The 24137-nt window shown below is 48.2% G+C and overlaps 1 protein-coding gene across 1 annotated transcript in view; it reads right to left on the reverse strand.

The window, feature by feature from the left end:
* Ndrg1 (N-myc downstream regulated 1) overlaps nucleotides 1-24137 on the reverse strand; it is a 41456-nt gene that overhangs the window by 9837 nt on the left and 7482 nt on the right. The window contains exons 2-10 of the mRNA XM_032916310.1: nucleotides 20822-20902; nucleotides 19738-19773; nucleotides 9154-9259; nucleotides 8839-8959; nucleotides 6236-6298; nucleotides 5407-5467; nucleotides 4087-4173; nucleotides 2286-2342; nucleotides 207-310 (exon numbers count right to left, since the gene is read on the reverse strand). Coding sequence (XP_032772201.1) covers nucleotides 207-310; nucleotides 2286-2342; nucleotides 4087-4173; nucleotides 5407-5467; nucleotides 6236-6298; nucleotides 8839-8959; nucleotides 9154-9259; nucleotides 19738-19773; nucleotides 20822-20884 — 698 coding nt within the window. The 5' untranslated portion in view covers nucleotides 20885-20902. The remainder of the gene's footprint in view (nucleotides 1-206; nucleotides 311-2285; nucleotides 2343-4086; nucleotides 4174-5406; nucleotides 5468-6235; nucleotides 6299-8838; nucleotides 8960-9153; nucleotides 9260-19737; nucleotides 19774-20821; nucleotides 20903-24137) is intronic.

A 24137-nucleotide genomic window follows, 5' to 3' on the forward strand; every position in this document is an offset into this window, starting at 1 on the left:
TCTGGGTAGGAGCTCAGATGCCAGCAGAGCTCAGTCAGTGCAAAGGGCCAAGCAGCTCCTACACAGCCATTGTCCTCCCCAGGCCCCACTCTATTAACCTAGAGCTGCGCGGTCCTGCTCTCTGCTTTTACCCCAGGTTTGCTGCAGGAAGCTGATGAGGACCCTGGTGTGACCTGGCCGTTTCTGCCCCTGCACGGGGCTCTCACCTGTTGTAGGCGCTGATGAACAGGTGTAGGTTGCTCGGGTTCATGTCGTTGAGGATGTGCTGGCGGTATGTGTGCACTACCTCCACATTGTTGTGTATCTCCTCCTGTGGTGACAGAGGAAAGAGTGGGGAGGCCTTGTCACCAATCTCCAGCCACAGGGATGAGGAGGGAAGGCACAGATGAGGCAGAGGTAGCTGAGTGAGTCTGGTGCAGACATCTGAGTGATAGCTACTGGTACTAGAGAGACCCAGCTTTCCCTCAGGAGCCTCCGCTAAACTCAGGACTCCAGCTTCACAGTAGACCTCAGAGCAACCTGCCCCCATCACTCAGGGGATTAAAGTGGGAGGAGAAGCCCTTGGTTCTGCCAAGGCTGGATCTCCCCCCTCCACAGTGTAGGTGAATGTCAGGGCGGGGAGGGAGGAAGGGGTGGGTGGTTGGGGACGGGGAACACCCTCATGAAGAAAGGGGAGGGGGAATGGGATAGGAGGTTTATGGACGGGAAACCATTTGAAATGTAAATAAAGAAATATTCAATAACTCCCCCCGCCCCCAAAAAAGGATCCTTTGTCAGCCTTAGCCATGACAGAGACATCCTGGGGGAAAGTGGTCTGAGGAATCTGATCAAATAAACAGCAGTAACTTGTGGACATCAGAAAGCCTCAAGGGACTGGGGGACAGTCTGGACTGTGTGCTGATAATCTCAGGTTGCTCTAAACCATTTCAGTTACAAGCCAAGGGGTTACACCAAAGCAGGGTGTTTTCTGCTACCCTAAGACTCAGGAGGGCATCACCATGATGTCACATCCATTAGCTCAGCAGTTGAGAATGCGGCATCCAGTAAGCAGTGCTTCACTGGGTCTGGGCAACCAAGGGATTTTCCAGACATGGAACTTAGATGTGAGTCTAAAGTATATCCTCCCTCATGGCTGTTGGCCCTGGAGGAGGCTAAAGATGTGACATCAGACAAAAGCTGAGGCCAGGTCTGCCACCAAGTATACTGCATGGATGCCTGCTCTGTCTTCACTTCGTGTAAGAACCAGGCAAAGGAAGAGGCTTAAGAGACTGTTGTAGTCAAACTTACAAGTTCAAATTCCAGTCATACTTCTCCTAGTCTCCTGGAGACCTTACCCAAGCCATTCAACCTCTGGTCTGAATTTCTTCAGCTCAAACTGGAATGAATGTCGTGTTTACCCCATGGTCACAGAGTTCCTAAACAGATTCCTTGAGCTAATTCTTGGAAAGTACTGGGGATAAAGCCTCACACAGACACGGAGCTGATCTCATAAACATGCACACTGCAGACTTCACTCCCGACAATCCCAAACTATTACAAATGAAGGCCCGACACAGGTCAACAGGAAACCAACGGTATATCCATTCAGTGGAATATTACAAAGTACCAAATCTATTATGGTGTCCAAAAAACGTGAGTAGATTCTAAAATAATCACGCTAAGAGAGAGAAGCTATGGCAATGAGAGGAGTACAGGGCTCACCTCACAGACAGAAAGCAGAGCAGAGGGTGCCTGGGAGGAGTGAGAAGAAGATGGCTCACAGTGCAATGAAATGGAGGGGAAGGGTGAAGGACATTTCCATTATCTCAGTTGCTGTGATGACTGATGGATTTGTTCAAATATGCAGCACATTGTGCTTCAACAAAAACAGTTTATCACTAAACCCCACCCCTGGGGAGGAGCAATTAGTTGTTGATGACTGCTGGAGGGGAGAAAGGGGATCAGTTTTCAGCAAGAACACACACACACACACACACACACACACACACACACACACACACACGAAGTCAGTAAGGAAATCTGGGAAGAGCTAGAGGGAAGAACTCAGGGTACGTTTGTTCAGAAGACATTGTACACATGCATAAAATTCTCAAAGTGGGAGAGGCAAGAAAAACCATCAGAATGGCTTGCTGGCTGTAAGTCAAAATTTCACAATAATTCAAACTTTAGCCTGGGTGACCCCTTGATTGTATCTTGTTTGTACCATGTGCCCATGTGGCTTTGTGCTGAGTGCCACATAGCTAACTGCTCAGTGAAGACATAGGACACAGGTCTACACCACTCACCTTGCCGAAGAGGTGGGACACCACCATGTCTGGCAGGGCCTGGGTCCATCCTGAGATCTGTGGAGGGTGAACCAAGAAAGAATCAGCAACTAGGACTGGCAGCAGAGAGGAGAGTCAGACAGCCTAGGGCCCTGGAGGCAGAGTGAGAGCCAGCTGGCTCCCTAGGCTTCACCCAGTTCTCCATGATAGCCTGGGTAGAGCTGACTCTGGGATGTGTCTCATAGGCCACTTCAGTAGAGGCTGGGTCCTACTGGGAGGTAGGACATTGGGGTAGTTTCTCTTATTTTTGTCCCCAGCCTGTGGGACCAAGATCATAACCAAATCCTCTGAACGGAGGAGACCGAATAAGCCTTTCCACAGCAAAAGTTAGTGAGCGCAGACATCTTGGATATCACAGATCAGCTGTGTAGCAGTTCAGCTCTTGTCTCCAGGCTCCCTAGACCTACAGCCCAAGGCCAGGTCCGTCTGGCTTTCTATCCAGTCCCTTCCCATCAAAGTCCACATGGAAGACACATCCAGCAAATGGGAGGAGCCACCACCCAGCTAGGCCAAGCTTTCCCTGCTCCCAATGCTCAAAATCCTCATCACAAAGGCCTCATCACCCCCACACATGGTCACCTTTGTATCCACAGGTGGGGTCCATTCAGCCCTGGCTGCCCCTTCTACATCAACCCCCAGATTTTCCCCTCCAGCCAGCCTCTGACCTATGAATTCCTATGAGATCTCTGAATTCACTAATGACTTCCCACACCCCCTCCAAAGAAACTGTGTACAGCAGGACATGGAAGCATAGTAGTATTCAATAAATGTTCAGATCATGACATAAAATCTAAGCCACTAGGTATACAACAGGAGCTGTATAAATGCACATGGACACTGTAGGTGCTCAATAGATATAAAGCTGATAGCACAGGTAGCTCCACTTGAGTAGAGACGGGTAAGGGAAATGAACCCTTGACCTGGGTTTCTGGAGTGACCCAGTGGCCACTTGCAGCTGTGGAGTACCAGGGGTGGGGGTGGGTGGCTAACTGAGGTATTAGGAACCATGTCATCAGGCCATACTAAGGCTCCCATAGTAAGGATCCCGTAAGTCACCAGGCATCATAGGCTCTGACACTCATTCTAGGCGCACCAACAGCCCTAGATATGCAGGCTGTCTTTTCAGGCCAGAGGGACTGCACATGGGGAAATCATTAAAACCACAGCCTATCTCTCAGCTGGAGGCCTATGCCCCAGCCCTCCCTGTTTGGCTTAGAAGAGTGGACCAGCAGCCAACTGGGCCCAAATGGAATGTCCCTTTCTCAGCTGGAAAATAAAATAAAAGCCAGGCAAGATCCTTCATTCCAGGCTGCCCTACAGGGAGAGACAGGGCTCCCAAACTCTATCAAGGATTTAGGAAAAAAACAGCATCTAGCAGACAGGAAGAGGCGGGTTCAGCCCATGCCCCTTTCCCCAACAGCTGCCCAAACTAAGAAAAATATTATCCCAGTGAGAGACAAGTCACACCAGCCTGTGTAGCTTAGATCAGACGTTTCTCCCTATCCTTGGTATATGACGGGGATTTTTACAGAAAAAAAGAAAGCAATCTTCACTTAAAAAAAAATCAAGTTCAACAAGATCCCTTGGGACAGCAGTTAGGGCCAAACCACTAAGACCTCTAGAGCAGCAAGTGGTTGTTAGCTTAAACAGGGCTGAGGAAGGGTGCTCTCTTGGACAGTAAGGAAAGCAGAAGAGGAGATCTAAGAAGACACTACCCTGAGTAGAGACTGGGACCCTGTCAACCTGTCCTGTCCAGCCTTACCTTGGAGGCAGCCCAGTCCATCCAGCCTTCAGCACAGGGATTCACATTCATGAGCACAAGGCCCTCCACCATCTCAGGGTTGTTGAGCTGTAATCAGAGACATAACATGATATATACTGAGGGCTTTAAGCCAACAACAATGGGACCTAGAGCAGATGTTAATGGTTTCCTGCATAGTCAGTGCAGAACTGAGGTTCTTGGATTAGGTCCTCAAGAACTCGAGAGGAAGAAGCCATAGAGAAAGAAAGAATGCACTTGCATGTCCCCTCACTTCACAGAGCTTTGGCTTCCCCATGTGCCCATTATGTATCAGCCAAGCCATAACTAAGTGAGAAGGGCACAGAAATGCCCTGTAGCTCTATTATGTGAAATCCCTGTGTATTTAGAACTCTAAGACTTCTAGCATCTAGTTGAGACTGATGCCCAGGTTGATTTGTACTTTGACAGTAAGCCTGAATACCCTTAAGGTGCTACACTTACTAAGCATCAAAATATCTTGGGCTGAAGGGCATAAGCCACTTTAAGATAACTGGTAAAGACAAGAAGGACACCCACAGTGCTAGGAGTGGTCACTGTCATATTAGGACATGTCTGATTCTCATTTAGACTTAATTCTGGATTCCAGATGACCCGAGTCACAAAACCCAGAGATAAAACAGTGCAGGATCAGAGGATTCTTTGAGTCAGAAGCCATTCACATTTCTGGTTCATGGAACAAGACCAGTGAGCAAAAGTCCTATATATGGCATTTCAGCACTAAAAAAAACCCAAAGCTGTTAGTATGGGGTATATGTCACAAATGGTCCCAGTGGCTCTCACTTGGGAAAGGAAAGTACAGCTTTGTTCTTTCTTCTGTTTAGGCTTGTTGTTGTTGTTGTTATTGTTGTTGTTGTTTTTGATGCTTTTCAAAGTGTGTGTGTGTGTGTGTGTGTGTGTGTGTGTGTGTGTGTGTGTTGCATACTTGACTGTGCAAGTATACATGCCCAAAACATCTATGCAAAAGCCAGGGCAAGGCAAAGGTATTTATCTCTGTTACTCTCCACTGTGTTCCCTTGAGACAGGGTCTCTCATCAAATAGGAAACTAACTTTTAGGCTAGGCTGGCTTGCCAGACACTTCTCTAGATGCCTCTGTCTCCACACCACTGCAATGCTGAGGTCACAGGCACCTGCAGCTATGCCGGTCTTTTACATGGGTTCTGGGGATCCAAATTCTAGCCCTCAACTCTCAATGCTTGCACAGCACATTCTTTCCCACTTAGTTAGGTCCCCAGCCCCTAAGTAATTTTTAATGTAATCTTACAAACTGCCAAAGAACTTACTGCGAAGCGGGTCAGGATGTAGGCACCAGCTCCTGTCCCCATGCCAATGACACTCTTAAGCCTGGAAACCAAATGAAGATTCAGGTCACCAAAGGGCAATGTGATAATGCCTCTGTATATTACTATAAACTCCCCTCACTTGCTCCCAAGAGCTCCACCCCTTGGATGTCATTGCTGAAGATGCTGACAAGCTTGCCCATGCTATGAAAGGCAGACTGCCATGATGTGCCCTCCAGGTTCAGAGCTGTGACCTTAGAAGCCTCATCCTCTTGCTCCCTTTCCACTGACTATGGCCAGGCCAGGCTCTGAAACATCTAGCATCTACATGAAGGCCCATAAAGAAGTTGCCTCACTATACTTCCAAGCTTTATTCTGGATTCTGAAACTTGGAATGAGAACAAATCAAGCCAGAACCATAGTGTTTAACCCTAGGAGAGGCTGAAGTGAATGAGAAAGGGGAGCTTGCAAGGGCAGAATGAGAGTCTGGAAAGAAAAGCCAAGTTCCCAGGGAACACTATTCCAGAATGTTCCATAGGGAGCTTGCAAGGGCAGAACGAGAGTCTGGAAAGAGAAGTCAAGTTCCCAGGGAATACTACTCCAGAATATCCCATAGGATCAGGAGGCAAAGACAGAATGTGTTTTGGGGCCACTCACGAAGCAAGGCCACAGTCACAGGACAGAGTGGGATGTTGAGCTGGGGAGACAGTGGATACAAGCTGTGACAAGTTCCTTTCTGGACCTGTCTGAGAACTCCAACCTGAACTTTAGTAGTCAGGCCAGCAGCTACCCTTTCCTGACAACCTTGGGAGAGAGGGTCCCTTGCTCTTACCCAAACTTGTGAAGGACTCCAGGAAGCATTTCAGCCAACTGATCCATTGAGGGATACATGTACCTGCGGGGTATATGGGGAGGCAGATCTTGAGAACCCAGACCCTGGGGGAAGCAAATCACCCACACCAGCATATTCTGAAAGCCCAGGTACCAGCTGGCCCTTCCACACACAGACACTACAACCCCACCCCTCGGCATCCACTGTGTAAGCACACCCCACCCGAACACTGTAGCTTCCTCTGAGCTGAGAAGGGACAGTGATAGGCTGGGAGGACACAGAAGCAAGGGATCCACTCTGTTTAATTGGTCAGGAAAGGTTCCCTAGAGGAAGTGATGCTGAGACAGAGCCCAGTGGGGAAATGGACCCTAAACAGAGCTATGTGGAGGACACTGAAAGAGCTGGGGGGAACCTGAATGGTGTGACTTTACTTAACTGAAGGCTCCTTTAGGAGAAACGAGAGGCAAAGACATGTGACTCCTTTGGGAGTGGTCACACCTCAGCTTGGAGCCAGAGCATCTCAAGTACAATAATGGAAAAGCCACCTAACTATGAAGGCGTCAGTTTCCTGTTAGTTTCCTGGAACTAAGTATACAATAAACAAATAAACAGAGTGGTTGATTCCTAAGCAGGAAGAAGATTCTAAAGAGGAGAAGACAGCCATTGATCCCCAATCCTGCTTTGATAGCTCTGTAACAAGAGGTGTCACCCAGGCCCTACCCCAGAGGGCAGGGAGAAGCCGCATCCTGTTCCAACAGTGCTCTACCTTAGGCACACTGAAGCCACCAGGTAAACTTGGGTACACACACCTCACATCTTAATCTACAAATAGTCTCTGCATAGTTGTCTAGGGGAGGCAAGGTCTAGGAGCACAGTGAGTAAGAGCCTCTGCATGACACCCCCCACCCCCAATCTCTCAGACTAAGTGGAGTTTCAAGGTGACTTAGTAGAGAGAGCCCTGGTTCTCTCAGCTGGTTAATGGTTAACTGTACCCCACTGTTGATCAAGCTCTTTACATCTGGGCCTGTCCCGAGGGGCCAGATGTCCCTTCTCTTCTTTAATGATAAAAGTTAATAATTAAGAACTGAGATGGGTAATAAAAGAGTATATCTGTCTGTCAATGGTCGTGGGGACACGATGGAAAGCCTGTAAACCCAGGAAAGGGCTGTTCCTGCATCCGTCCAGCACTGAGTGTTGGAGGAGATTCCCTGCATGAGACATTGTAAGAATTAGCGAGCCCAACCCCCCCAGCTGCACAGACTCTGTGAGATGCACAGCAGAGTGAATAACCTGGACAAGGAGCCCTGATTTGCCCAGAGACAGAAGCCTCCCTCCCATAGGCAAACCAGAGTTGGAGCCCAACTCTCCATCCCTACTGTGTGGCCTTTCATTAGCTCTGAAGCCTCCTCCATGCCTCAGCGACTTCACCAAGAGGAAGCTAATAACTCCAGCCGAAGAACAGTGGCTGTTGAGGGATGCCATTTCCTTAAGTGAAAATGACATTTGTCCCTGAGGATGCACAGCAGCAATCCTGTCCCTCTCTTCCCCCCTTTTTTCCCCCACTTTCTGGGTTTCCTCTACTGGCTAGCTCATCTTGGCAAGGCTATTCCCAGCCTTGTCCTGAATAGCTGAGGCACAATACTGTCTCAAAGCCAGCCTAGCTGGGATGTGGAGTCTGGGTTTCCTGGACACAGTATCAGCTGGAGCTAGAAGTCCTAAAGGAAGAGGGCACACTTGCAAACAATGTCACGATGTACTTTTAAGGACAGTTAAATCGGGCTGGGGAGGTGGTTCAGTGGTTAAAGCTCCTGCCACAGGAACAGTGAGGAGCAGGGTTTGGATTCTGAGAACCTGTGTAAATGCTGCACAGGCATGGTGGTCTCCCTACAATTCCAGCCACAGAAGATGGAGATAGGAAACCCCTAAAGCAAACGAGCTAGTGAGACTAAACGTATCAGTGAGCGCTGGGTTCATTAAGAGAACCTGCCTCAATGAACAGAGTAGAAGAGTGGTTGGGGTGATTCCACAAGTCAACCTTGGGTCTCTATACATAAATGCACATAGGTGCACATGCACCCACATCCCTAAAAACATGTGTATACATAAATGTGTGCACATGTGCTCGTACTCTCTCTCTCTCTGCTCTGTCTCTTTCTGTCTCTCTGTCTCCTTCTCTCTGTTTCTCTGTCTCTGTCTCTGTCTCTGTCTCTCTCTGTCTCTCTCTGTCTTTCTCTCTCTCTCTCTCACACACACACACGCACACACACACAAAAGAAGTTTAAAAGTAAATATTGTTACACACACACATCAGCCATAAAAATAATTGTTGAAATAAAATATATTGCCTTGGATTTGTCTTTCTTTCTCTTCTTTTCTTTTCTAAAAACTTTGAGATGATTTTGTTACGACCTGAAGCTGATCTCAAACTAGTGATTCTCTTGCTTCAGTTTCTCAAGTTCTGGGATTCAGGTATGCATCACTGTGCCCAGCTTAGAAATCATAAATCTTGTCTTTTACCATGGATAATTTTTTTTAACCCAGATTGGCATTTCTTCCCCTACCTGCACCCCACCTGTTCGTAGGGTGAAGGCCTCTGCTCTTACCCCACTGGGAAGGAAGGGGCACCATCCTGTTGGCCAGGGGCATCCACATGGCAGACCGCAAAATGTTGTGTGATCTCTTGCATATCCTCAGAGTTGAAGAGAGGGTTGTAGCAGGTCTTGTCTGCAGGATAATTTAATTGTAATACTTCTTAGACAGCAGAAGAGCAGCAGAAGGGTCCCTAGAGCATCCAGTGCTAACAGCAGAGTATTTTTCAGGTTTTCCCAGGCTGAGGCTGGAACCAAGAAGTCCCCAAAACAGAAAGAGCTGCTGACTTCCTCCAGCCCTCCCCAAGTATTCCAGCTCCCCAAACTCACGGTTCATGCCGATGTCGTGATACGTGAGGATGACAGGACGGTTGCCCTTGGGGGTTCCACACAGAGTGACATGCAGGGAGCCATGTAGGGTCTCAATGTCCTGCTCCTGAGGAGAGACCACAGATAGAAGCTCATCACGTGGAATTCACAGTGTCAGTGTGGCTGACTCACTGACTATGGGCATCTGCCATGCTCCCAACTGTGTTCTGAGGATACCCAAGGGCATACGTCCTTTGGTCCCCATAGCTCTGCACTGGTAACAGCAGATGTCTGAGACCAGAGGAGAAAGGAAAGGAACGAGAAGGGAAGGGGAGGAAAGGGGAGGGGAAGGAAATGTGAGGGGAGAGGGGGAGAAAGGGAGGGAGAAAGGGAAAAAGGAAGAGAGAGGGGAAGAAGGAGAGAGGGCAGGGAGCAGAAAAAGAAAGAGAGAGGGGGGAAGGGGAACAGGAAAGGGTAAGGAGAGCGAAGCTGTGTCAGGAGGTAGAAGACAGGAGCCTGGCAGGTTAAATGCTACAGTCCAGGGACAAGTGGCCTCAGTTACACTCCCTGCAAAGTACTCTGTTGTCTGTATCTGGCTAGAGCTTCCTGATTTCTTGTTCCTGTGTCTCACTTATCCCATGAGTGATAGGTATTTTCTTATTTGAGGCTTCCTAGAAGTTACTCCCCATTTCAAAGAACAACCTCAGTTTCCTTTGGGAACACACAATGTGATGACTTGAATAAAAATGCCCCCCCCCAGGCTCATATATTTGAATGCTCAGTCAGCAGAGAAGGGAACTCTGACAGGACTAGAACTAGGAGATGTGACCTCATTGGAAGAAGTATGTCACTGGGAGTGGGCTTTGAGGTTTTCAGAAGCCCGTACCTAGCCCAGTGTTCACCTTTCTTTCAGCACCCCCTACCTCAGCCTCTGGATCAAGATATAGATCTCAGCTACTGCTCCACCACCATTTATGCCGCCATGCTCCTTGCCATGATATAACTGAAACTGTAAGCAAGTTGCAATTAAATGGTTTACTTTGGTAATGGTATCTCTTTACAACAATAGAACAGTGACTAAGAGACACACACACATACACAAACACTGGCTCCCTTGAGCCTGTCACAGACTGAAGCCAATTGCCACATTGCACTTCTCTTTTTTTTTTTCTTTCTTTTTTTCGGAGCTGGGGACCAAACCCAGGGCCTTGCGCTTGCTAGGCAAGTGCTCTATCGCTGAGCTAAATCCCCAACCCCTACTTTTTTTTGAAAATGCTAACACACTTCTCAAATGCCGTGCACTACTAGGCAATACCAACCAAAGGTAACCTCATTCACTGTGGAAGTGGGCTGTGCCTGACCTAGCAAAGTTTAATTAGCAGCCATCATATTACCAATAGGCAACCATTTGCCTGAATTGAACCACCAGCCCAGGGATGATAAGGGCAGAAAGGAGGAATCAGTCTCAGCATGGCATCCACCTCCTGGGACTGTCAGTGTAGTAGGCCAACAACTTCCCAGTCTGGATTGAACAGAAAACCTGCAATGGTCTCCTTAAATTCCTTCTCTTTCCTGCTCCACTCTGAAGCCAGTTCTCAGTAATCCAGTCAACCCCACCCCCATGCACTCTTATGAGAGCAAAGACCATGCCTCTCTTTCTTCTACTCTCAAAAAGACAGGCCATACCTCAGTTCTGAGCCCTTAGCTCCCTGCAGACTGATTTTCCCTGACAATGTCATATGAACCTCCCATGTAGATGGTTGTGAGCTTCTGTGATCCTCTATGACCCTGCCTTTGTCCCATGGTGCCTGTCCTCTTTGCTGTCACTCTAGGCTTCTGAGAACCCAAGATATACACATTCCAAGAGTAATTTCCTCATCTAAGAGCAATAGCTTCGTCCTCTGATGTGGTTGGCCCTTGGCTGCCCTCCTCAGGTCTGCTAGGGACACTGAGGCCTTCCCTGTGGCTGGGCCAGTTCTCTCCAGATCCTTCAGCTCTTGCAAAAACCCTGAAGGGCTGTGTGACACCTCCAGCCACAACCAGTAGTCAGAGCCACGCAGGTGACACAGAGGCACAGAAAATATCAGGTGCCAAAAACGTCCTTCCAGAATCTAGGATCCATATGTCTCACGAGGTGTGAGACAAGAGACAAAGGTGGCACCCACAGTGTAATGTGAGAGAAAAAGGGATGGGGAGGGCCACCCACTCAGGAGCTGTGTTCTGGAAAAGTCACCCTAACCTGTCACAAGAGCGGTCTCCATTCTGCAAGACTTGAGGTGGTCAGAATAAGGCAGTAAAGCCCATGTGAACAGGGATTCCCTGGCTGGGGCACTATTGCAGCACAAACAGATATTTGTGCACATACAGCAGTGCAAATGGGTGTACTTGCACACCAGTGCGCATGCCTGTGGCAAAAATAGCAGAACACATGTTCGTAGTAGTAGAGCGGGTTGGAACTAGTACAGCAATGTACATGGATGTACAAGCACAGCAATAAACATGGATGTACGAATAACATGGTACACACAGATCTCCTAGAATAGCATTGCATATCAAATAGTTACATTATGGCTCATAATAGAGCAAAATTTTAATTGTGAAGTAGCAACAAAAATAATCTGCATGCCTAGTACCCAGTGTGGCATCTCACCAAGGCCTCGCCTTAGGTGGTTATGGCTGTGTACATCTTCAATCCCAGCACTGAGGAAGGTAAGGCGGTGGGATATAGAGTTTGAGGACCGCTTGGGCTACATACTGTCTTAAACACAAATGAGCACATAAACTCAAGAGCTGGCCCTGATCCAAGCAGGCCAGAGAGATGCAGGGGGTCCTAACCCTGAATACTTCTGAAGCGAGCAAGCCCAGAGCCCTCCCGACTCTCTGGAATATGAATTTGAACCTGCAGTAGTCTCCAAAAGGGAGTGCTGATACAGCAAGCGCAGACCAACATTGGCATGGGCGCAGGCAGGCACAGACAGACACCAGAAAACACAGTCAAGCATAGGTAGGTACGGGCAAGCACAGGCAGAGATGCCCAGCTTCTTGAACCCCCAGCACAGGAGTCTCCTGAACCATATGCCTTATTACCCCAAAATAAGTCCCCTGGGACACAAAGCCCGGCCCTGTCTCCCTCCCCCCTTCCCTTCAGGCCTGGCACCTCTTTCCTGCACAGAGCAAGCACTGGAAAAATCCATAAGACAGGAGCAGCAGCCCAGCCCCGTGGGACGTGGGTCATCTGCTGTCCCTGAAGCCACCACAGGAACAATGGTCTTGTGGGGCTACATTCTTTATTGTCTTGGGGCTAACCCACATGGCTCCATCTAAAAATAGGCCAAGCCAGCCTCTCTGTGGATACTACCCTTCAAATCCTTGTACCGCTCCATAAGCCTTCTGGGCCTCATCTCTAAAAAGGAAGAGCATATCCCCAACCTAGGAGCTTGATCAGCAGTGATAGCAAGAAGAGTGGAAATACAACCAGGCAGAGAGCGTCCTCAGCACTCATACCACTCAGACTGGCTTGTGGGGGCGGGGGGAGATGCATAACTGACTTTTCTGCTGTGACAAAACCTCTGACAAGAGCTTCTTAGGGAAGAAAGGGTCTATTTCAGCTTACAATTCCACATTACGGTCTATCATTGAAGGAAGTCAAGACAGAAATTTGAAGGCAGGCCTTTCTGCTATTCCACACAAGGCTTTCCTCAATTCAGAACCTTAGCTTACAGCCAGAGTATGGTGAGAAACACAGAAGATGCTGCTTGCCTGCTGGCAGACAGGTTTGCACTCAGCTAGTTTTCTTAGGCAATTCACCAACCTGCCTAGGGAATGGTGCCACCATGTACTCTCCTACATCAATTAACCATCAAGACAATGCCCCAAAGACATGCTCCTAGGGCAATATGATCCTGGCAATGACATTTTCTACCCAAATAATTCTGAGTCATACCAAGTAGACAGTTAATGCTAACCAGAACAGGAGTAAAGGCAAGTTTGTCTCTCCTCAGGCTGCTACCGCAGCTAAGACCCAGAAGTGCTTTTCATGCAGTTACCTCTCTCCATGTTGGTTGTTATGGCAACTGTTGGAGAGGTGATTACTGTGGAGACAGAATGGCTTAAGTCCCTGGCTGGATAATCCAAGGCTCTAGACACCAGCTGCTGTACCCACCATAATCTAACCCTTTCCTGAAGGCCCTGGGCAGATGCTAGAGGATGTTACTCTCCAAGATTCTACAACAGCTAATGGCATGGACCACCACTTTCGCAGGCCAGCAAGTCACACCACAGGAGATACTGGGAGATGAGACTGCAATGACCTAAGTGACCACCACCTTTTGTGTCACCATTCCACCAAAACAGAGAAGAGAAGCTAAGGATCAAAACAGAGAAGAGAACCCATTGTTGTGGCTTTGTGTCAGCCTTGGTCATAAAAAAAACATCTAGGGCCATATTGAAGACCCAGAGTCTCCAAAGAAGGCAGACAGGAGAAGAATGTTCCTCAGACAGGCAAAAGAAAAAGGGGTGACCAATCTATCCAAAATCCAGTGGAGAAGCACTGTGGTCTGTACATAGGATCAAGGGACATGGATGGGAGGCTTCCCACGCCCTCCATGGTAGTGATACACCCTGCCCCCTGCATAGGTTTCACGGATTAGAACTAAGCTTTGGGAAAGGAAACATGCAACTAAGGACTTCTGTCCATGGCAACATGTCCTTACTATTGCCAGGTGAAGGTCTACCTGGGTCAGTCTGACAGATCCCGACCTGGCGTAGATACATTTGCACAACTCCAAACCTCAGCCTAGATGGTTTTCCTTTACGGTTCCAGGGGATGTTGCTAGGAAACCCCGGAGCAGGCAGCTGGCCTGTCACATGCACCCAGATGTGTATCCATGCCATCTGCCAGTGGAGTTTCTGAATCCCAGGAGCTTGCTGAAAAGTGGGACCAGGAAAGGGAAAGGACAGGAAATGGGGAATTAAGAACTCATAACTTTCTGTGAGAGTTCTGCCCTCTCTAGAATGAATTAACTGGGGAAGGAAGACAGGAAACAAAGGTGTAAGGAAAGAACTTAGTCCAAGATGGCTGCTTGTTTGCATATCCCATGAGCAGATGGGTTTGCAACAGAAGGGAAAAGAAACAACGCCCAGCCAAGCTTGCTCCAGTGAGACAAGGTACAAGAAGTAGGAACCAAGCTTGGGAGTTACTGAGGTCAGCCACTCTGTCTGGCTCTCTACCCTCCAGGAGGCCCTGAAGGGAAGGAACATCTGTTCATTTTCCAGAATGCCCTGAGTACACTAACATATTCCCATGGAAACAAAATCAGATGAAGCCATTTAAACAAGCAGAGCCTAGGGAGAAGGCATTAGACCAGTGTTTCTCAACCTGTGGTTCAGAACCACTTTGACATTGCATATCAAATAGTTACATTATGGCTCGTATCAGTAGCAAAATTATAATTGTGAAGTAGCAACAAAAATAATCCTCTAGTTGGGGGTCACCACAACATTAGAAACTATATTACAGGGTGGCAGCATTAGGAAAGTTGAGAACTACTATTAGACACTGAAGACCTCCCAGTAAATGGAAGCCAACCGGCCTGGATCCAGAAGTGACAGAGTAGATCTGAGTCCCTCCCCAAACTACTTGCAGAGGAGACTCTGTATCTGGATGTAGGAGCTGAGTCAGCTTCAATGCCCATCTCATCACCATGTGATTTCCCTAGAGTTATATCTTAGATGTTACCACAGGGAGGGCAGGGCATTGCCCTTAGCTGGATGGCAAGAGACTCATATATGGCCATTTGGGGAATGCACAGAGCAGTTTCCAGAAGGTGCTCTGTGCTCAGAAGTAAACCCTTTTGACTTTACAACTTCCTGGACTATTTTGTTTTCAGGAGAACTTTCTCAATAGTGCCTCTGGGCCTCTTCAGACAAACCTCTTTGCAAAGATAGGTTACACTGTGTGAGACCTAGTGAGGAAGCCCTGGAACCGATAGGCATCCAGTGGCTTAGACATCTGGAGCAGAAGGGCAGGACTGGACCATCTCAAAGGCGACTACCAGTTTTAATAATCCTAAATTCCAGAATTGTAGTTAAAGGACTTAAGTTCAAATCTCTCAAACACTACCACAACTCTGGCTCATCAAACCTAGAGACAGAGCCATTATCCTCTAAGGACAGCTGCCCCAGCAGGACCAGATCAAACTGATCTTCTGTTCTTCCTGAAGCACTGCAGGGTAGCAGCCGACAGCTAAAGTACTAAGGGATCCAGAGGCCCTTTACAAAGGGCCATGCATCAATATGAGCTAGAACAGTGCTCACCTCAGACAAGGAGATACCCCAAGGTGACATAGGCAGGGAAAGATAAGGTCCATACCACTTGCTCCAGCAGTCCAGCTATCTCCAGAGAGGGGTTATCCCTCTTCTTGGTGGGAGAGTCTTTTCTGGTTAGCACTGAGCATTGAGGCGTATGTTTCTACTGCTTGAAAAATTGCGTAAAAATCTTACACCCTTAAGACCATGGAAAAAAGGAAGAGTCATCTAGGTTCATTGGAAATGCCAAAGTAGGGGCTGTTCCCCATGGTAGCAGCACAGACTGCCTTCAGGTAGGCACGGCTAAACAGCTGGGCTCCTCAAGCCAACTCCCATGAGATTAGCAGAATAGAAAGTGGATGAAGACACTGAATGGTCGTCAAGAAGGCAGAGACATTTTAAGCCTCACATCACCTCCTCCCTTCCAAAGACCAAACAAGAGAACAATGGAGTAGGTATAAACCATGCGGTTGGCCAGAGAGACCAAACAGGTATGGTACAGGCAAGCCCCAGTGCAGTCTTATGGAGAGGGGGGTCCCTAGATCTGGAACTATAGAAAAATCTATGGGGGAGAGTCCTAGCCAGGCTTGGACCAATGGGGGGCCACCCTATAGATGCAGTCATGGTCTCAGTATCCATCAGCAGAAACAATGAGTTGATAGTACAGGTACCTGAAGACTCATCAGAGAACAGAGAAATCCCAGGGCAACTGTCTGAACCTCATAGTAGACAAGTAGCACCATTTTTACCACGCTATGACATTACCAAAATGAAGCTGCTATGTGGCCCCATTTTCACAAGATGCTTAAAAAAAACAAACTCTGTCAAAGAAGGTGAAATGGTAGTAAGAGGGCCTTGGGGAGAGGAAACATGGACTTTTTAAAGCTATGTATTTATTGCCACCAAATTGCACACTAAAAATGGTGAATATGTCAACTGTTCTGTGTATTTTACCACAATGAAAATCTAAGGAAAGTCACAGTAGAGAGTGGGATATGTTCCGTGATATTAGAGCTCCAGCAACATTATCTTCTCTAAAATACAAAGTCACTTAAACAAATGAGGAAACTATGCTACTGACTGGTTTGGTAACCAGAAAGAGGCAGCTGGAATTAGCCTCCCACTTTTACTGGGTCCACACTCAGCCTTAACTCTGAGAAGAGATAATTACTTTGCTAATCATACATTGAGCAGGAAGGCATAGAGAGCAAAGAAGGCAAGTCACCAGGCCCTAATCAGGGAGAGGCTTGTGGGGCTCAGCCCTCACTGCATAGGTGGGCCCCAGGGCTGTCAGTTACAGCTCTCTGCTCGGCCCACACAGACAACTGAATAACCAGGGCCTCAGGGGACAGTTTCATGGCTCCTATTACCCTGGGACAAGAGGACACAGTGATTAGAAGCAATGTGGGGCGTTAGACTCTTAGCCACCGCTGAGGTACAATGTCTGCTCTTACTCTGTCTCTCCATGTCTCCAGCAGGACGGATCAGGGCTGAACAAGATGAACCAAAGTCCTCAGAACATTCCATTGACTTCCAGCTCACCACAGTACAAGCACATCCCTGAGGCCTAGATGGCTGGTGTGGAGTTCTGGCCATCGCACAGGAAGTACGATGACCAAACACACAGGCTCAGAACCTGGAAACGGTGAGCCAAAAATGTTCACTTCCTCCAACAAAGCCAAAACGGGATGTGCTGTGACACCCAGCACTACCAGCTCTACCTCACTGTTTCCATGTGAGCCTGTGAACGTGATGCTTCTCACAATTGTTGAGGTGTTAGATGGGGTACTGGCTGGGAAGCCCATAGTATGGTTCCTTGTATATAGAACAGGCAATGACTTTATCACCACCACCCAGACATCTGTCAGTCTGAGACAGTAAGGTACAGACTGTGACACTGTCTCCTAGAGCAAACACAAGGTGGCCTCTGGCAAGCCACTCTCCAGAGCTGTCTCTCCCTTTCTTAACAAGAAAGTGGGTGGAAGTGGCAGCACCACAAACCCTACTCTCCTTGCTGATAAAATGATTCCCCTCCATCCGCAACCTTCTGACAGACAATGGACCAGGTCTCAGGGAGTCAAATGGAAGGGATGAAGTAACAAGCAGTCCTCAGTGGGCCTTCAGTACTTCAAACCCCTCCCTAGATCCTCTCTACCCAAGGAGCTGCCCCATCCCATTCATGGTCCCTCTTCTGCTTCTACATATGGGGCCAGAGAGCCTGTCTGTCTTCCATATCTGGTGGGCTCCAGGCTGGATGCAGATTACCCTACTAATTTGGGGGAGAGGGGCTTCTCTTGATGCTCCCACCCATGCTCCTTAGAAGCAAGTTTCTGGCCTGACCTCATGTAGATTAAGAAGTCAATTTCCTGAACTTTAAAGGACACCTCTGCCCACTTGTGCCTCTAACACGCTTCCTTGCAGACCATAGCCTCTGCTTTCAGCCACTACTGGAAGCTCTAGTTGTACCAAGCTGTTACAGATGAGAGGCATGGCAGGGCAGACAGCTCCACAGTAGCCCCAGACCGGTGTGCCAGCAGCACCAGTCACCTCCGAGACAACCTGGAAGCTCCCATTAAGAGATGACCATAGAACCCATCACTACTAGGTCTTTTGACTGAGATTAAGTGGATGAGAAGTTTATAACCAGGGCTCTTGTGGAGAGTGGAGGAGTAGATCTCACAGTTATATTAAAGCATTAAATTCAGATAGACTCAGCATGCTTGTAACTGTATCTACTACACAGTTAAATACTGGAACTTTGTTGTGTTCATTGGGTGAAGCTTACTCAGCAAGGTGAAGGAAATTGCCAAAGCACACAGCTTGTCAGGTTAGTAAGAACTAACATCACTGCAGACTCTTAAAAGGGTCAGTTTCTTGGGGATGCAGAGGTCTGAGCTATGATATAACCTTGGGTAAGTCTCAGTCTCCCCATAGAATGCAGGGATGCTATCCCTATTGGAAATTTATCAACTGCAGAGACAGACTGAGGGCAGCCAGGACAGTGAGAGCTGGGCTGTGAGTCAAGGAGACTGCCCTAGGACACTAGGCTAATCTGCTGCCAAGCAGGAGCCCTGGGGTCGAAACCACAACCTGCTCCTCCAGGAATCCTCACTGTGCCTGAGGCTGCAGGCTTATCCTCAAATGGAAGCAAGTGTCATCCCCGAATAGCCTTTAGATGGTCACTGGTCTTTGCCTCAGAGCTTCCTCTTAAGGGCCAAGATGAGTGTGTGATTGTGCAGTTAAACCCCACAGGGTCTCCTGCACAAGTGTGGACTAGACAATCTATTTCTGCTTTGGGAATAAGAACAAGTCCTCTACTTTACAGGGTTCTTGGGGTTCAGAGAGATATCTCTGCACTGTAAAGGTACTGCCTTTCTTAGTGGACTCCAAGGGCTGGTATACAGCAATGGCTTAATACCTCATTCCTGTTGCCAGTTCCACTGGCTACTCTGTCCTCAGAGGGGAACAGACAGAAGCTATGGTCTCAGACCCACACTAGGTGTCTCTGGAACCTCGAGGTCAGAGTAGCCAGTAATCCTACAGGTGCCGGACTCTCAAAGGCCCACCTTATGTCTTTAGACCTGTGATGGAACTAAGCAAACTTAGTTCTAATTTTTTCTCTTTACCTTCCAGAGTCACCTCTATGTGGAAGGATGAGTGTACATCAAAGCAGGAGACCCTGGAAGAACCAGAGGTAGGAGATTCCTCTATCTGCAGAGAGCAGGCTGAAGTCAAGATGTGTGATTGGGAACTGGTGGAGGTCTAGGTGAGCATGCCTGCAGACAATGCTACATGCATTTATTCTACCCTCCATGGTACTCATGCTTGAGAATGATGGCTCAGGACACTGGAGACGCCAGGGATTCTCCATTCTCTATAACAGGACAAAGCTGGAAACACACCCTGGCTGGCCCTCCATCTGGCTCTGCATGGGCTGGATACTACAACCTTGTGCCTAGAACCCCAGTTTCAGACACAGCCAAGATTACTAAGTGTCCACATCACAGGATCCCACATCCACTGGACAGCTGTTCTTTCCCATAGCCACCCCAGCTCTCCAGGGGCAAATGGCAATATGTCTGTCTGCTTTCCTTGGGGCTGATCAGTTCTTGACTTCTTGGCTAGAACTCAGACTAGCTTCTTCCAGGAGAAGCTGCAAAGTGTGGGTATAGGTTGAGCCCACTCCCTGCTCTCTGATGACTCCACATTTTAAAAAGCAATCTACTTCATTCCAATGGAAAGAAGAAAAGAAGGGAATAGGTAGACCAGTGGATGAAAAAGGAGACATCTTCTACTTGCCTGAACATCGAACTCTTGCAGGAGACCAGTGATGCTCTGTGGAGAAATGGAGAGCCATGGTTATATAGTTAGTTTCTTTGGTTGGAGACAAACATCAATCAAAATTTATGGTCTTTTCCTTTTTCTGAATCTAAACTCTGCTCAGTGGGCTTCCCTCAGTCCATGCAAAGAGAGACTGTCTGTTTCATCTCAGGGAACAGCAGCCCAGTAGAAAATTGGTCCATCTACTAGATTTTTTTTCCAAGGACACTTGACCAAAAGAGATCTGAAGGCAGAAGCAGGACACAAGCTTGGGTCACAGAACCCTGTAGGTGGCTATGTAGTCAATACAAACACTGTGTGTGCGCTACTCCTGAAACTCAAATGGGACCATGTCTCTTCTGCTCTTGCAATTTTCACGTGGCTGCCAATGTCTGCATTTTGGATTAAAATCCATTCTTTTGTGGTGAGAAGAGGGCAATGGAAACCTCGATGCCTTTTCCTCAAGCTCCACACAATGAATTTCATCCCAGTTTTCATCTTTAACAACTTTCTGTAAAAACAAAGGCCCAGGAAGATAGAAAAGGGTCTTGACTTCAATGAAGCCAGGGCAGTGTGGTCCAAGAAAGACTTGGACCCTCACTCTTCTAGTCAGCATCTGGTTTCTGCCTAGTTCAGAGACTGAATCCAATAGAAAGTTGGGCCCCAGCCAGAGCCTCCAGTACAGAGGACGGATCAGCAGTGCCAAATGCCCTAGAGGCCAGAAAAACAAAACAGAGTGCAGAGGACCACAGGGGCTGGAACACTATAAACCAATCATAACAGATGCCCCAATTACAGGGGTGTGACTGGACAATAGACAAGAACATCAAAAGTCACAAAATGTGAATAGAAACAAAGGAGACCACTACCTATGCTGTGTGTATGTGTGTGTGTGTGTGTGTGTGTGTTCCATACATTTGCTTATATGCTATGCTCTTGTTCACATATGTGCATGCTGTGTACAAATGAACTTGTGCTCATACCCTCGAATGTCCATGCCATGTACTTACATGTGTGCTCACTAGAAGCATGTGATGGTGTAATTTGAAGTAGCTCTACTTACCTCCCCCTTTTCCACCAGAGGCTTCACCTCGGCGAGGTCCACGTCATGTAGCTCTCGGGACATTTCCGTGCTATCACAGACCTACCAGGGGAAAAAGGCCAGGAGATCAGCACTTCCCACTGAGATAACTTTCCTGGAAGAAGCTAATACACAAATGGAACAAATAGGAAGGCCAGTTCCTGTCTCCCACTCCCCACTGTCTCTCACTCTTTCCACCTACAATCATGCCCATGCGTGGGCTACAAGGAGGCCCTCGTCCCCTCGAAACAGATTCACAGTTACAGCTGCAACAAAGGAGATGGATGGGGAACAAAAGCAGGTGTTACATCTAATCCAGACCTACCAAGCACATCCTGATGCTTCTCAATACATACTAGAGGGGTTCCCTCTGCCAATCCCAAAGCCCAGTATCCCCCAGATTAACAATCAACAAGACCAAAAGGCCCCTGGGTGCCACCATGCTATATGTACTTCTGAACAAGACTCTGAGCTGCCTGACCACAGTGGAGAGAACAGGACAGGAACAAACCCAGGACAAAGGTCTGATAGACACTGAACACTCAGCGGGATATGGGAAAAGTCCTTACAGCAAATGGTACCTTCTGAGCCAAACCCCAAAAGACCAAGGAAGGGTGGCAACAGGGATCCCTTTAGCTGGCATTAGGATGCATACTCCATAAGGCCAAGAGATAAGGGCTACAGAAATGGACAGGTGCAGAGCTAAGAAGAGCTGGATGTTGCAGCCTAAAGGGCACCTGCGGGGAAGGAGAGGGGAGGAGGCGATGCGTAGGAGAGGTGTCCCATGGTTAAGGTCTCGGGACTGTCAACATGCTGAATTAGCAAGACTCTCAGAGAGGGGAGGGGGGGATGATCGCACATTCTTCTGATCCATAGCCCAGTTGAAAAGGTAAATGCCCAGAGAGAGTGGGGCCCAAGGAACGCCAGAGAACAGAACATAAGTGATACAGGTGGCACACAAAGGCCACAGTGAGTGGAGAATGCCAAGAGATGAGCCCAAGGTACAGCCTCGGACTAACTACATGCTAAGAGTTAAAACTCCAGCTGTTTAAGGCCATATAGATACTGCAACAAAGGAAGCTAAAGTCTCAAAACTTCCTGAAAGCCAGTTGCCTAGCCCACTAGAGCACTGTGACCCTCATCTACCGGTCAGCCTGCAAGAGCAGGCCCCTCTGATCCATATCCATGCCAACATACGGCATGCAGTGGGTAGACGGGGTGTGCTGGTCTGGGGCCCCAGCGTGACTCTCCCCAGGAGATGACCATCTTACAAGAATGTCTTTATGTAGCCTTTTGGGTCTGGGATCCAGAACATTTCAAAAACAAAGTCAGTTTTATATCTGCGAACATTCCTGGGCCGCTGCCAGCTCGGAGGCAGTAGGCATGAAAAGCTATGCTCTGAGAGTCTTGCTAATTCAGCATGTTGACAGTCCCGAGACCTTAACCGTGGGACACCTCGCCTACGCAGCCTGGAGAGACCTTCCAGAAGCCCTGGGCTCTGGCACCACCACCTCTCATGCCGAGAGTGGAGGACTTCACATTTCACAGGGATGCTGAACACAGTCTGCTCAGCCAAGAGCCCCGGGTGAAGCAGAGATCTTCAACTTTCCCACAGTATGGGTTCTGGCAAACCCTCTTCAATCCTTGGCTATGAGCCATCCCTTTCAGATAGTGCCCCTGCCTGTGCCTCTACCATTTCTACCTCTAGTAGTTACCTGAATCCCCCTTGCTTGGTCACTAACCGACAGAGCAAATGCCCTGCAAAACTCCTGTGCTTTTACAAAGATGCACACCACATTATAGACCAGCTGGGTTTGGTTGGTTCTCCTCAGCTCTTGAAACCATCACTTCATTGGAACTTGATGCCAGTCCCTACCTCTTTCAGAAACTAAAGGAGATCAAGTGTAGCCTCAGTTCCCTCACTGAATGTCCCACCTTACACCGTGTCTATCTTTCCCCCCCAACCACAAGATGAGAAAGGCTGAAAGATGGTACAGTCTCTTGACACCTCAAACACTTGCCAATCTGCTCTTTGCAGAGAGAGGCCCCTTTCTGACAGGCCCTTAGTCACCTCAAGGCCTTATGGAAAACAAGAGATGGAGGGTACTGGCTGTAATCTCCACTATGATTGATTCACAGATGCCCTTCTGCAGTAACTCAAGACCTCTTTGATTGTCACAAATGGAGTGCTACTGGGTGCATCGTGATGAATAGAGGCCAAGAACATTATAGTGCGCAGAACAGACCCACAGCAAAGACCATCTGACCCACTCCGATAACAGTGTGGAAGCTGAGACATCCTTGTCTGGCTGAGGACCCAGAAGCTGGTGGGGAGAGACCACGTCTCCCAGCAGACTGTGGGGTATTCTGACGGTGCAAACATCTGTTCAGTCTAGGTCACTGTTTCTCAGTAACAAAGACTGTGCAGTAACCAGGACTAGAGATGCCTGGGCTACAATGGCAGGCATTTGTTCTGTGTATTCATGAGCTGCTGGGACCCAGAGCATTGCCCCTCTACATATATTCTCCTGACAGGATCAATAGGGGGCCAGTCCCTAACTTGGCTTTGGCAACCCATCAAAAGTATCTTCCATATGTTTTTTTTCCATGTACTTTTGTACAAAAATAATTGAATTGGGACAGTCAGTATAGAAAAACAGATTAGATAATCGAATTGGGACAGTCCGTATAGAAAAACAGATTAAGTAGCAAAAACAAGTATATCTTGGATCCAACCAGGGCTACAGGTATGGCTCCTTCTAGATGGCCTTGTCTCCCTCCCTAACCACACCCATTCTGTTTTGCACCTCCAAAGCCAGCAGCAAAAGTGCCGGGGGCAGTGTGCAAGATCCATGATGAAGTCTTGGTTTCTTCACGAAGGACATAATTAAGCATCCCATGCAGGATCAGGAACAAAGGCAACTGGTGTGCTGAGGAGAATTTACCATGTGATGGGTCCGGAGATAAAGCGATGGCTGCTCCCAGGATCTCAGACTCAAGGCTTGTGTGCGGCTCTTAGGCTCCCTCTGTAGCCAAGTGGCACATCTGTCTGTCTTACAGGGCCTCCAGGAGCATGAAAAAAACCCTGACTTACCAGTGTGCCTTAGCACTATGACATTCAGACCCTTAAGCAGTCTATGATGTCAAGAAATACCCTGGTCCTGGACAACCACACCCTCAAGCTATGACAACTACAAATGCCTGCTGACACTACCCAATGTCCTCTGGATGCAGACTCAAACCTGTCTGAGATGGCTTGAGCTTGGTGGCTCCTGGTATGGAAAGAACACCGAAAAAA

The sequence above is a fragment of the Rattus rattus genome, chromosome 1 (genome assembly GCF_011064425.1).
Source record: "Rattus rattus isolate New Zealand chromosome 1, Rrattus_CSIRO_v1, whole genome shotgun sequence".
Lineage (NCBI taxonomy): Eukaryota > Metazoa > Chordata > Mammalia > Rodentia > Muridae > Rattus > Rattus rattus.